This window comes from Leptonychotes weddellii, chromosome 5 (genome assembly GCF_054177405.1).
Source record: "Leptonychotes weddellii isolate Sample4059 chromosome 5, ASM5417740v2, whole genome shotgun sequence".
Lineage (NCBI taxonomy): Eukaryota > Metazoa > Chordata > Mammalia > Carnivora > Phocidae > Leptonychotes > Leptonychotes weddellii.
In genome coordinates, this window is record NC_138373.1 from 91,888,322 (window position 1) to 91,903,421 (window position 15,100).

Genomic DNA, 15,100 nt, shown 5'->3' on the forward strand with positions numbered 1-15,100 from the left:
GTCAAAGTCATTCAAAACATAAAGAGGAGTGAAATGTACCACAATTGTTGTATGTTAAGCTTTCCATCTCTCTTACTTCTACTTATAGATAGGAGTAAATCCCTTTACCTCACTTGGAAATTCTCTGGCATAGAAAAGGTTAACATCCTCCAAATAGATGCATAGCCTAGGTTAGAGTCAAGGTTTCTAATTCTAATTCCTGGTTCTTCTCAATCAAAGCATATATTCAGACATTTCAAAAATGATTTATTTCTTGAACCATGAACCTTTTCATTGATTCAACGAAAGTTACTAAGAGCCCACTATATGCCCAGCACAGTGCTAGGTGGTAACCAATAAAGTTAAAGTAATGTTTGCTTTATTCTCTTATTCAGGTATTTTACTGCAAATTATTAGAAGAAGCAAATCGAGGCTCATTTCCAGCAGAGATGGTGAATAAAATCTTTTCTAATATTTCATCAATAAATGCCTTCCATAGTAAATTCCTATTGCCAGAGCTGGAAAAACGAATGCAAGAATGGTAAGAGGAGTAGATGGCAAATGATATGTCTAAGGCAGTCACATTAGGTGCTGCGTTATTTGCTTTTAAATTGAAACAAGGGCGCCTGGGTGGCTCAGTTGGTTAAGCGACTGCCTTCGGCTCAGGTCATGATCCTGGAGTCCCGGGATCGAGTCCCGCATCGGGCTCCCTGCTCAGTGGGGAGTCTGCTTCTCCCTCTGACCCTCCTCCCTCTCATGCTCTCTGTCTCTCATTCTCTCTCGCAAATAAATAAATAAAATCTTTAAAAAAATAAATAAATAAATAAATTGAAACAATAATGCTACACAGAGCTATAGCCAAACATTTGAGTTAAATTTTTACTGTAAAGACCACTGATAAGGAGTTGTGGTACATTTTTAGCTTTGGTTGAAAAGGATTTCATCTCTGCTCTCCAAACTATCTTTTGATTAGTGGAGATGAGATATCAGGGGTAATCTGGAGCTTTAAAAACTCCATAGCATGTCTCTTTACTATGTCATTCCTAAACTCCCTCTAAAAAGGTGCTGCTTCATTCTCTACCCATCTCATGGCAAGGTGGGTCTGATGAAGCACAGGGAGTGTGTAGAAAGTGATCACTTCATTTGGAGTCCTGTTAATTCACTTACTCTCTAAGAAATCTTAATGACCTGTTTCTGTGTTTTGTACAGGGAAACAACCCCTAGAATTGGTGACATCCTTCAGAAATTGGCACCATTCCTTAAGATGTATGGAGAATATGTGAAGGGATTTGATAACGCTATGGAATTGGTTAAAAACATGACCGAGCGTGTTCCCCAGTTCAAATCAGTAGTTGAAGAAATTCAGGTAATTGGACCCTTTTGTTCAAGGCTATGAATTAGTTTTTCCATAGAAATCGTAAGGTCTTCTAGATCTAAAGTTCAGATTGAGACATCTTGTGAGGCCCTATATCTCAGGGGTTAGAGCACTGGTCTTCTAAATTGAGACATCTGTCGGAGACTGCCAAATTCCATGCTATTCTGAATTATGCAAAAATCATCTCTGCAAAATTAACATATTTATTGAGCACATGCTATGTGCTGAGCAATAAAGTCTGTTTGCTTTTGAGTCTAGCTTTTGTAAAGATCCACATAAATTTATAAAGTGAGTTCCCATTCATGTCTATGCTTCTCTTGCTTTCTTTCGGAGGTTGAGATGATGGAATGAATATATAAATGAATATAAAGAATGATTGCCATAAACCCTGACATTCTGCAAACATTATTATTCTGGGGGGGTGTGTGTGTGTGTCACTTTATATATGTGTCCTGATTTTTTTTTTTTCCAATTTCACCAAACCTGGATAATACACTTTAATAACACCGTAGTAATTTCTATTTGATTCTCTAGTCAAAGTTGTTAATAACGTATTATTTGATAAAGTTTAAAAAATCAAAAAGGAATTCTTTGGATCACATAGGATTTTTGGGTGGGGATTCTGCTGCTCCTCTGTTTTCTTTTGTGCTATATAAATATTTCTTATTTTACCATTTCAATTCCTCTAAATTTTAAAAATGTTTTTCATTTTTTTCCTACTATTTGTTGGGGGAATTATAATATGCATCTTAATTTATCACAGTCTACTTCAGATTAATACTAACCTTAATTCTGGTAAAATACAGGCATTTTGCTCCATTGTAGCTCTGTTCCTCCATGCCCTGTGCTTTTAGTCTCCTATATATTCCCCTTGTAGGTTTTAAATCCAGTAATACAGTGATATAATTATTATTTTATATAATTTTGTCTTTGGAAGAAGGGAGGATATAAGAAAATATATCTATAAATGTATTAACCCATATATTTATCATTTCTGAAGTAAGTTCCTTTCCACATAAAATGATGTGTTTCTCATAAGGCAGAGATTGGATAGCAACAAATTTTCTTGGTCTTTGTTTATCTGGGAATATCCTTATATTTTTTTCACTATTGAATTGTATTGCTGGATACAGAATTCTTGGTTAATAGTTTTGTTTTGTTTTGTTTCAGCAAAATGCATGTCATTTCATTGTGCTCTGTCCTCTATTGTTTTATATGGGAAGTTAGGAACTGTATTGATATTTCCTGTATGTGATGAATTGTTTTTCTCTTGCTGTTTTCAAATTTATCTCTTTGCTTTTGTCTTTCAACAATTTGAATAAGATGTGTCAAATGTGACTCTTTCTATATTTATCTTGCTTAGGGTTGAATTTTTTAGATGTGTAGGGTTTTTTAATCAATTTGAGAAGTTTTCAGCCATTATTTCTTCAAATAATTTACTCCAATTACACGTATGTTGGTATTCTTGTTATTCTACAAGTTTCTGAGATGATTCATTTTTCTTCAGTCTTTTTTCTATTCTTCAGATTGTATCATTTCTATTAATCTTTCTTTGAGTTCATTGATTTTTTTTTTTCTCCTGCCATCTGGAATCTGCTGTCGCGTCCCAGTGGTGCATTTTTCATCTCAGCTCTTGTGCTTTTCAACTCCAGAAATTCCATTGGTCCTTTTTATAATGCCTGTTTCCTCCTTGGAAAGTGCTATTTGTGCATTCATTGTTATTATACTTTTCATGTTTTTCAAATACAATTTCCTTTCATTCTTTGAACATTTTTATAATAGCTACATTGAAGTCTTTGCCAGGTACATCCAGTATCTGTGTTCATAGACAATTTCTTTTGATTGCCTTTTTTCAGTTTAGTAAATAGTAACAGCTTACTATGTCTTTGAATGTCTCATATTTTTTTGCTGAATATTGGACATTTTAGATAACCTATTGTGGCAACTCTGGATTCTGATTTCCCCCACTGAAAGAGGTTTTGGTTAATTTTGTTTGTTTAGTAACTTGCTTAGACTCAATCTATAAAATCTGTCTCTCCTCTGGTGTGCAGTTGCCAATGTCTCTACTCAGCATATGGTTTAATATTCGTGTGTGTGTATATGTGATCCCAGCTTTCTAGGCATTGCCCCTCTGTCTGTGTAGGTTAAGGGTCAAACAGTTATTGAACAGAGATGACTAAACTACCTAGAGCCAGTAAACTGTCTCCTCCTGATGGACCTATGCATAGGGGAACGCATTTAAAGATCAGACCATTTTCAAGTCCACTGGACCCTTTTACATCTCCTGTCTGCATGTTCATAGCCTCAGGGTGGCCCAGAGGGTGTGCTGGCTTAAGCTCTCATCTCTCTCTGCTGATCATTCACACAGCCTTAGCCAAGAATATTATTATCTAACCTCCCACCTCCAACCACAGCTTCAGGCTAGTAGAGCCATTGGTCTTCCCCACTTGCCCACCTTCACTTTCACTGACAGTGTTGCTGGATGTGTGCATTGCCCACCACTCCAAATCTAATGAGCCCTCTCAACTTTAGCAGAGACGCTGCTAGTCCTCACAGCCAGTCCCACCCAAATTGAACCTTCCAGTCATTGAATCTTCATTTGCTAGGGGAGGAATGGGTGGGACCCCAGGCCAGAATGCCACAAATTCTCACTGTTCTTACCCAAAGGTCAACAGTTTTTGAAGCATAAATGCTTTTCAGATTGTTCTGTGCCTTTGGTCAATTTCCAGATGGCTGAAATGGTTGTTTTATCAGTTTTATCCAGCTTTCTAGTTGCTTTTTCCAGGGAGGATTTTGCCAGTCTCCTCCCTCAGCCATAGACAAAAGTCCTGCCTCTTTCCATTCACTTTTTTCCTTTTTCTTCTCTCACGATTAAGCACTCATCTACCTTTCTGAACTCTGGCTCCTTTGATTCTTTTACTAGCCCCTTTGGCTTAAACTGTGATGTGGACAGAGTACAGGGTTGATTGACTCCTCGCGTTCTTCTTGGCCTTCACACCCTCATGTTCCTGGGCCTTTAGCCATCATGTCCTACAGATGCCTCTAGGGTCATTGTTTCTAATCTTTTCCTACCTCTAAACTGTCATAGTGCATTGGGAATCAACCAACTAAGTTTAACATTCGGCCGCTTAGTCACTGGACTTCAGAAGACTCTAACTTCTCTGAGCCACAGTTTCTTCATGTAAAAATGTGGAGATCAGTAATATTTTCCTATATTTCCTATACATATAATATATAATAATATATATGTTTCCTATACACATATACAATAGATTTTTTGGAGAAAGTCAAATGAAATGACTAAACTTATATCATTAGTATTTTATACTGTAGTAAGGAAAGCTATTATTTCTTCAGCTTCCATGTTGATTTCAGGCTCTTTATACATTTTTTTCCTGGTCTACACCATAACTTCCAAACGAATTTCCCCACATCTCCCTAAAGCCACACTGCAGTAAGTTAATCTTAATACATCTCAGATCTAATGATACTACTCTCCTGCATGAAAACCTGCATTTGATGAAGCAAGTCTAAACTCAGCTTGACTTATTACCCCAGATTACCTTTTCTTCCTCATCCCCTGTGTGTGTGTGTGTGTGTGTGTGTGTGTGTGTGTGTGTGTTCCCACTGCCATTGGCCTGTTCTCCATGGTCCCTCTTTGGGCACTTGTCCCTTGGTTGTCTTCCCTTCCCACCAGAGTCTGCCCTCATCAGAGTTCACGTCCAATGCTCTCTTGTCTGTGAAGGCTTTAGTTTCTTGTTTGCTTTGAATGCAAACATCATGTCTTAATACAACTTTTATACCTGACAGTGCCTTGATCATGGTATGAGTTCAATAAGTATTTTAATGGGATTCTTCATTTGTTTAATATGAACAAGAACACATCTTATTTTTCAAATAATCTTTTCCCTGTCTTATGTTAACAGTTTATTAAAAATAAGGGCTATAGACTCAATTTTGCTGTAAGAAAAGGAGATCTATTTACAGAGTTCAGTTTCTAATGGAAAAGACTGGCATGGCCTAATGAAAAACTAAAATTTTGTGAGAGATAATAAGATGCTCAGATCTTGTCATTCTTCTATGTGGAGTCTTTTTAAGTTCAAAAGAAATGACATTTATGGTAGCCTTATTATTAAATAGTTTCTGCTGAGTCCAAAGTCATGTAATACTGTTGTGCTTGTGAACCTCATTAAATATATGCATCTTTTAAAAATCTCTGGAGTATGATTCAATAATGTGACCACATAAACCCTCCTAGTGACTAATTGAAGTGGTTACCAGCAATCTGGAATTTTCTTCCTTAAAATTCTGCTTGATTTTTTTTTCTGTTCTTAGACTAGATTGGTGGGCCTCAAACTTTAATGTTGTAAGAATCTGGGATATTTTAAAATGCGTGTTCGCAGGCCTTAGCCTCAGAGATTGGGAAAGGGTTCAGAATTTGCATTTTTAATAGTGCCTTAGATCGATCTAATGCAAGTGTCCACAGACCACACTTTGTAGGGAAATACTGTCCTTGATGAAAGTTCTGTATGACAGTGAGTTTTTAGATGGGCCAATTTCATTTTTAAATCTTTCTTCAAAAACCTTTCTCATTGTAGAAACAGAAGATCTGTGGGAGCTTGACTTTGCAGCATCACATGCTAGAACCTGTTCAGCGGATTCCCCGGTATGAGATGCTCCTGAAGGACTACCTAAGGAAATTGCCCTCTGATTCTCCCGACTGGAATGATGCTAAAAGTAAATGCTTCTCTCCCGCCCCCTTTCTATTGTGGGGTAATCAAGTGACCTGGCAGCCTTGTGGTTAAAGAGCAAGATATATCTCACAGCCAATTTAGTAAAATATTGCTGCCAAAAAATAACCTCACTGGAAATTGTCATCAACATCTCAATTAGGCAAGCCCTTCTGAGCCCAAATCACAGGTTTAGAGCAATGCAAATCATATTTCTCATGCTGATTTCACGTTAATCATTAACTCAGAAATCTGAAACTATAGTCTTAGAGACATCTGGAATAGCAATACACAATTACCTTCTCACAGGAAGAATACAACCATTCAGAATTACTGGTGCTGCTGGTTAATTAGATAGGTTGATGCATACCAAGAGAGCTAAAATGACATTTACTGTGTAAAAATAACCTAAGCTAAGTTGGCTCTACCTACCCTAAAAGAGAAGAGAAAATGATGCTTTGTAGTGTCAGTTAACATTTTCCCGGGAAAATTTTACTCCCGTTCTTCTAGTTGTTTTCTATTTTTTCTTTAGAGCTTAACGAATGGGTTTTTTTAAGGCTCAGGAGTTTCAATACTTTAGCTTTCTCATGTACTTTTTTTTTTTTTAAAGATTTTATTTATTTATTTGACAGAGAGCGACACAGCGAGAGAGGGAACACAAGCAGGGAGAGAGAGAATACAAGCAGGGGTGGTGGGAGAGGGAGAAGCAGGCCTCCCTCCGAGCAGGGAGCCCGACGCGGGGCTCGATCCCAGGACCCTGAGATCATGACCTGAGCTGAAGGCAGACGCCCAACAACTGAGCCACCCAGGCGCCCCTCTTATGTACTTTTTAAAAAAAATATCAAAGCATATGACTCTTGATCCTAGGGGTCATAAGTTCAAGCCCCTCATTGGGTGTATAGTTTACTTTAAAAAAAAAAAAATTTATAAGGGGGCAGCTGGCTGGCCCAGCCAAAAGAACATGTGACTCTTGGTCTAGGGGTCATGAGTTCAAGTCCCACTTTGGGTGTATAGCTTACTTTAAAAAAAAATTTTTTTTAATTAAAAAAAAATAAATCAAGTAACTGAAGGGTAGAATACAAGTTTAAGAGATAGAAATGGCTTAGTGTCAAGAACTAACTATGCTGCTGTACAATCTTGAAACATTGGTACTTTGCTAGTAATATCTTGTCTTTATTATAAGTGTACCCTGGTAAGAGATGAGGAACACAGAATACAGTCTTTCGTCTTGGCAGCCTGGGTCTTTTTTTTTAACAGAGGCTTTCTCTGATACATTTCTCCTACCACCCAAGTGAGTCAACGACCACAGGAACTTCTCTACTTCCCTTTCCCCCTTTACAGTTTAGAATTATCCTGACTTGACTTTTTCCACTTTCCACTTCATGCCCACTTCCCACTCATCTGGGCTGCATGGCTGGTTTTGGTGGCAGAACTAGTGGTAGGACTGAAGGTGGGATCACCACTGCTACTCCAACTGCTGATCTCAGGTTATTTTATTTCTGTCTCCCTCTACCTTGGATCCTGTAGGGAATGCACAGAATTGCCCCCGTCAGGATAGTCCTCCAAAGTCTAAATAAAGATTCAGTTTCTTCTATACTCAAAGACTTAGACTTGCCCTAAGCTGGCAGTGTCAACAATGAGAAGGTTAACAACGCTGTAGGGTATTTTATTTTATTACTCTCTTTGGTTGCCCACTGCTCCTTAAACTAAAATTGTAAGGAAATCACAGAGGTGCTTTTAGAGACCCAAAGTAGAGGAGGATGCAACAAAAGTGCATTCTGTTCAGCCATGGAACAAAGAAGACAGAGTATTTGGTCTAGAAGTAATGAGGTTGTTGCGGTAACGGAATTAATCAGGCCAGTATTCATAAGATAGAAAAGAAAGAGCAGGTCATGATTTAGGATTGAGAGCATTCCCTGGGGTTGATCCAGCAGGAGGCCTCAGCCTCCACAGCTCTTCACCAGCGGTGCTGGAACTCCTACCTTGCCCTTACCAGATGGTGCCCATTTCCATCTCTCCCACCACCTGCTCAGCAACAAAACCTTCCATCAGCATTGGCATCAGTGGATTCCCCCTCACCTGACCAAGACTAGAACTGTGAGTGTGTTTTCCCAAAGAAAGTTGGTTATGCTTGGTGGTTAATTTGCTCATTAAACAGTATTCCTGCTGAAATGTTGTAGAACTTTGAACCAGAAGATGTAGGTGTCCCAGTGTGGCCCCACAGTATCATAGTTGTGTGACTTTAACCAAGCCACATCACTTGCCATTTGTTTCATCTGCCAAGTGGAGCTGGCTCATGGACTCTCCATTCGAGGTTGTGTAAGAATGAAGCAACATAGGGGTGCCTGGGTGGCTCAGTCGTTAGGCGTCTGCCTTCGACTCAGGTCATGATCCCAGGGTCCTGGGATCGAGTCCCGCATCGGGCTCCCTGCTCGGCGGGAGGCCTGCTTCTCCCTCTCCCACTCCCCCTGCTTGTGTTCCCTCTCTCACTGTGCCTCTCCCTGTCAAATAAATAAATAAAATCTTAAAAAAAAAAAAAAAAGAATGAAGCGACATAATATATATGAAAGTGTCTGGCAAAGTGCCTTGTACCAGTCTAGTGTACATGTATTTGTTAATTTTGAAGGTTCATTATATAGGTCATCTGTATAGTTGTGTATGACTTATTTACAGGGAAATGTCCTTCATGTTCCAAGTAATCTGCTTACAAATCAACTTGTTAAAGTATCTGTTTTGTAAATGGAAATTGCCCCTGCTTTTGGTGTCAGATGTGGTCAATGGTCTCGAATTTCTTCTTATTGTAGTATATGTTATTCAGCTCTTTAGTAGCATAGAAAAAACAAAACACATTTATTTAATTTTCTTTTTTCCCATTTAGAATCACTTGAAATTATATCTACAGCAGCAAGCCATTCTAATAGTGCAATAAGAAAAATGGTAAGTGTTTTTCAAAGGAGATGGGAATCTTCTAGTTAGATAATTGTCAGTAACATAACCTAATATTATCTGCAGGTTTGGACAAAAACAAATTGATACTGATGAACAAAAAAGATTCTTTATTAAATGTTTAGTGTTACATGGAATAATCCTCTCCCCTCTTCTCCTAGGTTTCAATTTGCTCATAACTGACACATTTTATACCAAATTTATGCTTAGTCCCAGTCCCTTCTGAACTATCCAGATTTTAGCTAAGGTCATGGTATTTATTAAAGCCACTAAGGTAAAACCTCCCTTTATTTGGTCTTGCTGTGTTTTGTTTTAATTTCCTAGGAGAACCTAAAGAAACTCTTAGAGATTTATGAGATGTTGGGAGAGGAAGAAGACATTGTAAATCCTTCAAATGAACTAATAAAAGAGGGACAGATCCTCAAACTAGCTGCTCGGAACACATCAGCACAAGAACGCTACCTTTTCTTAGTGAGTATTATAGTGTGAGCCGGTCACATAAGAATAATTCATAAATGTTGTTCTGTGCATCTTGGAAAAGTAGGATCCTTGCTTCCTCACCAAAGCAATTCTGTCCGACCTGGTTTAATCAACACTGTTAGGGGAAATTCCTTCATAACTAAAACTTGTTCTTTCAAGGACACAAATCTTAAAGTATTTTAAAAATATTTTTCTGTGTACTTACCACGTGTCAGTTACCTTAGTAACACAAAACTGAAGACAATTTAACCTGTCCATGATGATCTTAGCTATCAGTGTGGGGGAAGTATGATATGTTTTCTCAAATTTTCCTTGTTTCAGATTCACTCTTCCTTTCGTTCTTATAGGCTAATGGGTACCACTTTCTGACCAGAGTTCTCTTCCTAGTTCTCTCTGATCACCACTTTTGATCTTTCCAATTTGAGGAAATGTATCCTCAAGGTTGTGAAGTTTGTGCCTAAAATATCTCTGTGAAAAGTGTGTGAGTTTGCCATGTAGTTCCTTTTCACTGGAGTTGGTCCCTGTCCGTTCCTTTACTTCCTGGAAATGACATTTAGTCTGCGGCTTATCTCAAATGTAAGAGCTTTTCCTGGGGCATCCAGGCCATTATGTTTTTAGTCTCTGTTAATTCCAGTTCCTTTCTGTATCTATTGGTATAATAAGAATCACAGTAATAGCTAACATGGAGTAACAATAAGGTAACACTGAGTAATAGCTCAGTAAATGTTAGCTATTGTCAGGATTGTTATTAGAGTCACAGAAACAGAGACACATTGGTCATGAGGCTGACTTTGTGCTGCAAGGCAGTCCTCCCACCAGCCATAGTATGAGTTTAACTGGGGGCTTATAGGTTTTCATTTTCTGGTTACAGCCTCCAAGGAAAACTTACAGGGACTAAATATCATGCATAGGGGTGTTCAGTATCTCTCATTTTTCAAAAAGAACATTTGGTTACCATATTACCTAGCTGTTCTCCCAAGTTTGTGTAACTCAAGAAAATTGATGGGGCACCTGGGTGGCTCAGTCGTTAAGCATCTGCCTTTGGCTCAGGTCATGATCCCAGGGTCCTGGGATCGAGCCCTGCATCGGGCTCCCTGCTCCGCAGGAAGCCTGCTTCTCCCTCTCCCACTCCCTCTGCTTGTGTTCCCTCTCTCGCTGTGTCTCTCTCTGTCAAATAAATAAAATCTTTAAAAAAAAAAGAAAGAAAATTGAAAATATATGTCTACACAAAACATGTTTATGAATGTTTACAGCAGAATTATTCGTAGTAGGCAAAATATTTGGATGTATGGATATAGTGGTATATCTATGCAATGGAATGTTATATGTCAATAAAAAAGAGAATATTGGTACATGCTACATGGATGAACTTTGAAAACACTGTGACAAGTGAAAGAAGCCATTCACAAAAGCCCATACTGTATGATTTCATTTATATACAATGTCCAGAGTAGGCAAATGCAGAGAGGCAGGATGTAGGTAGTGGTTGCCTGGGGCTAGTGGGGAAGAGGAAATGGACAGAGGGTTTACATTTGGAGTCATGAAATGTTCTGGAATTAGAAAGTAATGATGACTGCACAATTTACAGCTGTATTAAACCACGAATTGTACATTTTAAAAGGGTAAACTTTATGTTATATGAATTACGTCTCGATAATTTTAAAAAATATATAGATGTTGTCCATATAACTGTAAAAATCTTCATTTGAGCTCAACAAAAGTACTTCACCTCTCAGAGGTTATGTAAAGCAAGGATTATGATGTCCTGTCAGGGTTCAGAGGTCTATTTATTTGAAATACAGGTTTTGTTATTCAGGTGTGGTGAGGCCACCAGATCAGGAGACAGTTGCCATGAGAAACATCGTTATACTCACAGATTCCCAAAAGGAGAGACATGCCATACCATGGGGGTTACCTGAGAAAGCAGCAGGGTCCTTAAGGGGCAGAGGGAGCAAGCAGAAAATGTGAGCAAGAGCCTTTATTGTGGGTTCAGTGAGAAGGAATGGGCAAAGCAGCATAAACAGGCTTAGGATTTGCTAGTTTAAATAATTCCATCAGGCTCTGGGGTACTGGGGCTGTTGTCTGGTACCTGGCCCTGAGGGGTAGGGCAGGGGAATACTGGCCCAGGAAGAGCTCAAGAAAGGAGGCAGTGGGGGTTGGGCTCTGGATGGGTTGCTTTCCATATGAAAGGCATGCTTGCAGGTGAGTCATTTACTACTTATAGGAAGTGGGTAACCCTAAGAGGGACAAGTCCCTCCATTGTCAGCAAAGCCCCAAGATGTCAAAGCATCAAAAATACAGATTAAAAAGACATACTTAATATACTATTTGGGGCAAAATGCATAGGAGTTAATGTCTTCCCTTTGCCTTTACCCTTCCTTTAGGTGCTTAGGTAGTGCTCCTTTCCCCTCTTCTGGATTATATTATAGTTTCAGTAGTTAAGCTTCTAGCTCTGTGTCTTAACCAATTGCCTGGGTTTAATTTTGACATTTGAGAATTATTCTGGAAATAGTTTAAGGTTGAACACCTTGTTGCAGAGCCAAATTAAGTAGCTATTTGGAGGACAGATGGCAAATAGCCTTGGGGGAATACAGCCATAGTGACTTTGAAGAAAGGACCCATCTTGTTCCAGTTATTATGAGCTATCAAACCTCTCTTGCCATTGCCTCCCGGGAGAACAGAGTCCTAGAGCAGCAGTTACCGGAAAGCCGCATTCGTCTTGTGAAGACCATCTTAGAAGCATTTCTGTAGGTCCATTCTAGTAATCCCTGCACGCCTCCCACCTCCACCCCCTGCACTGTCCTTGTCACACACTCTCTTCACAACACGCTTTTCTTCCGATAGAGCATCTTGGTTTTTTGTATATAGAAACTTCAGAAGTACCGTTTTTATTTTTCTCTGTCTCTAGGAACAAAATGAGGGCTAGTTTTCTGTATCCTACTCTGGTGATCTTACATTTCTCTAAAAAGCCAAATTGCATGTAGAATCTGATTTCAACCTTGAGCTGACCTTCACGTGTTTGCTCATTTGCTTGCCTCCACACCATGCTTTTTTCAATTACTGCAGGATACTCTGTTGACTAAATTAAATAACCACACCTGACATCTGAAAGTTTAAAAAAATATCCCCAAATTATCCTGTAGAATGACCCAAGAGATTTTATTCTTGGCCCTTTGTTGTTCTCGTCTTTATTTCCTTATAGCTTGACAGATTTCAGTTTTTCCCCCTTGACTCATTTAAATTTTGAATACAGAGCAGGCAGTGGAAGTTTTCTCCAACCATGTACTTTTACAAACTTTAAAAAAACTTTAATGAAATTGTCTCTGGTGAAACATGACATTGAATTGTTTCACTCAAATATTTCAAGACCCTTGAAATAAGTAATTGAGGACCACTGGAGATCAGGAAGGGGGACTCCCCCTGTGCTTTTAATAAAATCGGGGCTAGCTTTTAGCTTAGCACTTTCAGAGCTTGCTCCACCAACCAGAGATCACATGTCTGTAACTACTTCTGGCCATGGATAAAAAGCCATCTCCCGCACTGAAAGGGAAAGCCATCTACTTGGTCGTGCAGTTGTTCTGACTTCCTCTTTGAGCACCGGCGGAAACCCACACGGAAGGTGATGGTGGCTTTTACCCCAGGAGCAAGGTTCACAGAGGGAACAGAAGGCATCTACTGCTTTGTAAACAATATTTTATATCCTTGTGCTCTTACTTTGACCCCTAGGAAGAAGAAAAATGGTATTTATTGATTTGCAGTAGATTGTGATATGAATTATATAAGGTTAATAAATAGTTATTGAGTGTTTAGAGTGTAAAGTCCCACTTAGGAAGCATCTGTAATCGGGGAAGCATAATCCTGCAAGCATAAAATGGAAAGAGAAACATATCATTTATAAGATAGTCTGTCATCTTGTATGAGTGTCACCACGAAAAACAAATGCCTAGAACTTCCATATTCATGGACTATGTTTCTATAAAATAACAAGACTTTGCTGAATTTTATAAAGTGAACTTAAGTACAAGTATCAGATAACTCAGAAATTTTATGCTATAACATTACATTTGTCACTCAGTTTGCAGAAACATGAGGTGGTGGTTGCCATCTTGAAAGTTGAGCCTTGTGGCACCTGGGTGGCTCAGTTGGTTAAGTGTCCAACTCTTGATTTCAGCTCAGGTCATGATCTCAGGGTCGTGAGATTGAGCCCCACGTCAGGCTCCGTGATGGGCATGGAGCCTGTTTGGGATTCTCTCTGCCTCTGCCCCTGCTCGCACGTGCTCTCTCTCTCTCTCCCCCTGTCAAATAAATAAATCTTTAAAAAAGAAAGAAAGTTGAGCCTTATGTATGTTGGTTGCTGCTCTGCAGCACTACTCACAGCCTTGACCAAATCCCCTTCTGAGAAGGCCTTCATACAAGATAGGGAAAAAATGTTAACAGGAACAGTTAGCAGCAAGCTGTTGCCTTAAGCAAACTGGGATGGTGATGAGAGCCTTTCAGAGTGTTTTCAAATCCCTGAATCCTATGTACTCCAGTGAGGCTGGAGATTGCCACACTTAGAACGCAGTGGACAGTTGATGATAGGTCTTTAGGGTTCTCTTCTAGAAATGTAAATGTGAAATGCTAAAGTGTATTTATTACCCTTTTATTTCTACGGTATCCAGTGTGGAAATGAAATTTTAACACTGGTAACAGGAACTTGCAAAATAACGTACAAGGAACAACTGATAAGAAATTTGCTTTCAGAATGAGTACAATGGGCAGTGTCACATAAACTGGTGGAAATGTTTTAAAAGTCCATCCACATCTCTCTTCTTGATGGCTCTGTGGAGCCAAACAGAACCTGGCAGAACAGGACATTTTTCTGGATTTAATTCTCTGAATAACCAGTGACTTTTATAGATAATAATCCTGAGACATGAGAGGTTACGTAGTGCACAGAGTTTAAGTCCCCAGTTATTCTTGTCTTTGAAAAATATATGTAACTCTAGAAGCAGTGTCAGAAACAATAAATATGAAGGAGGAAGAAGATAAGTATGGACCTTCTTTAGGAATCCGCCTACAAATTAACCTAAGTATTTAGCCTTTCCTCCTTTTGTATGTTTCAATGGGTTCAAAAGTGAATTAAATGTCTTCCCAAACTTACTGTTTGGTTCTGACTAGCAGGGGTTGTTCATTGTTGGCTAGAAGTGGGGCATGATACATTATTTGATTCAGTTTCAAAATAAAGTCCTTCATTTTAAAAGAAAATCTGGTAAAGAAGATCTTTAAAAACTTTTTGCTAAAATAGATGACTTTTTATTCATTTTTTTTAAAGATTTTATTTATTTGACAGAGACACATCGAGAGAGGGAACACAAGCAGGGGCAGTGGGAGAGGGAGAAGCAGGCTCCCCGCCGAGCAGGGAGTCCGATGCAGGGCTCAATCCCGGGACCCTGGGATCATGACCCGAGCCGAAGGCAGACACTTAACGACTGAGCCACCCAGGCACCCCCAATAGATGACTTTTCTATCCATACATGACAAATTCTTAAGATATAGGCCAATAAAAAACAGTAACTTAGTTTATTACATAGGGTTTAATGTGCTAACC

General features: G+C 39.0%; 1 protein-coding gene across 5 annotated transcripts in view; it reads left to right on the plus strand.

Moving 5' to 3' along the window:
* The window catches only part of FGD4 (FYVE, RhoGEF and PH domain containing 4), a 133,005-nt gene that overhangs the window by 101,958 nt on the left and 15,947 nt on the right, over nucleotides 1-15,100 (plus strand). For all 5 annotated transcript variants that reach the window (XM_081821473.1, XM_081821474.1, XM_081821472.1 and 2 more), the window contains 5 exons: nucleotides 375-520; nucleotides 1,189-1,345; nucleotides 5,953-6,091; nucleotides 8,963-9,021; nucleotides 9,355-9,501. In XM_081821473.1, coding sequence (XP_081677599.1) covers nucleotides 375-520; nucleotides 1,189-1,345; nucleotides 5,953-6,091; nucleotides 8,963-9,021; nucleotides 9,355-9,501 — 648 coding nt within the window. The remainder of the gene's footprint in view (nucleotides 1-374; nucleotides 521-1,188; nucleotides 1,346-5,952; nucleotides 6,092-8,962; nucleotides 9,022-9,354; nucleotides 9,502-15,100) is intronic.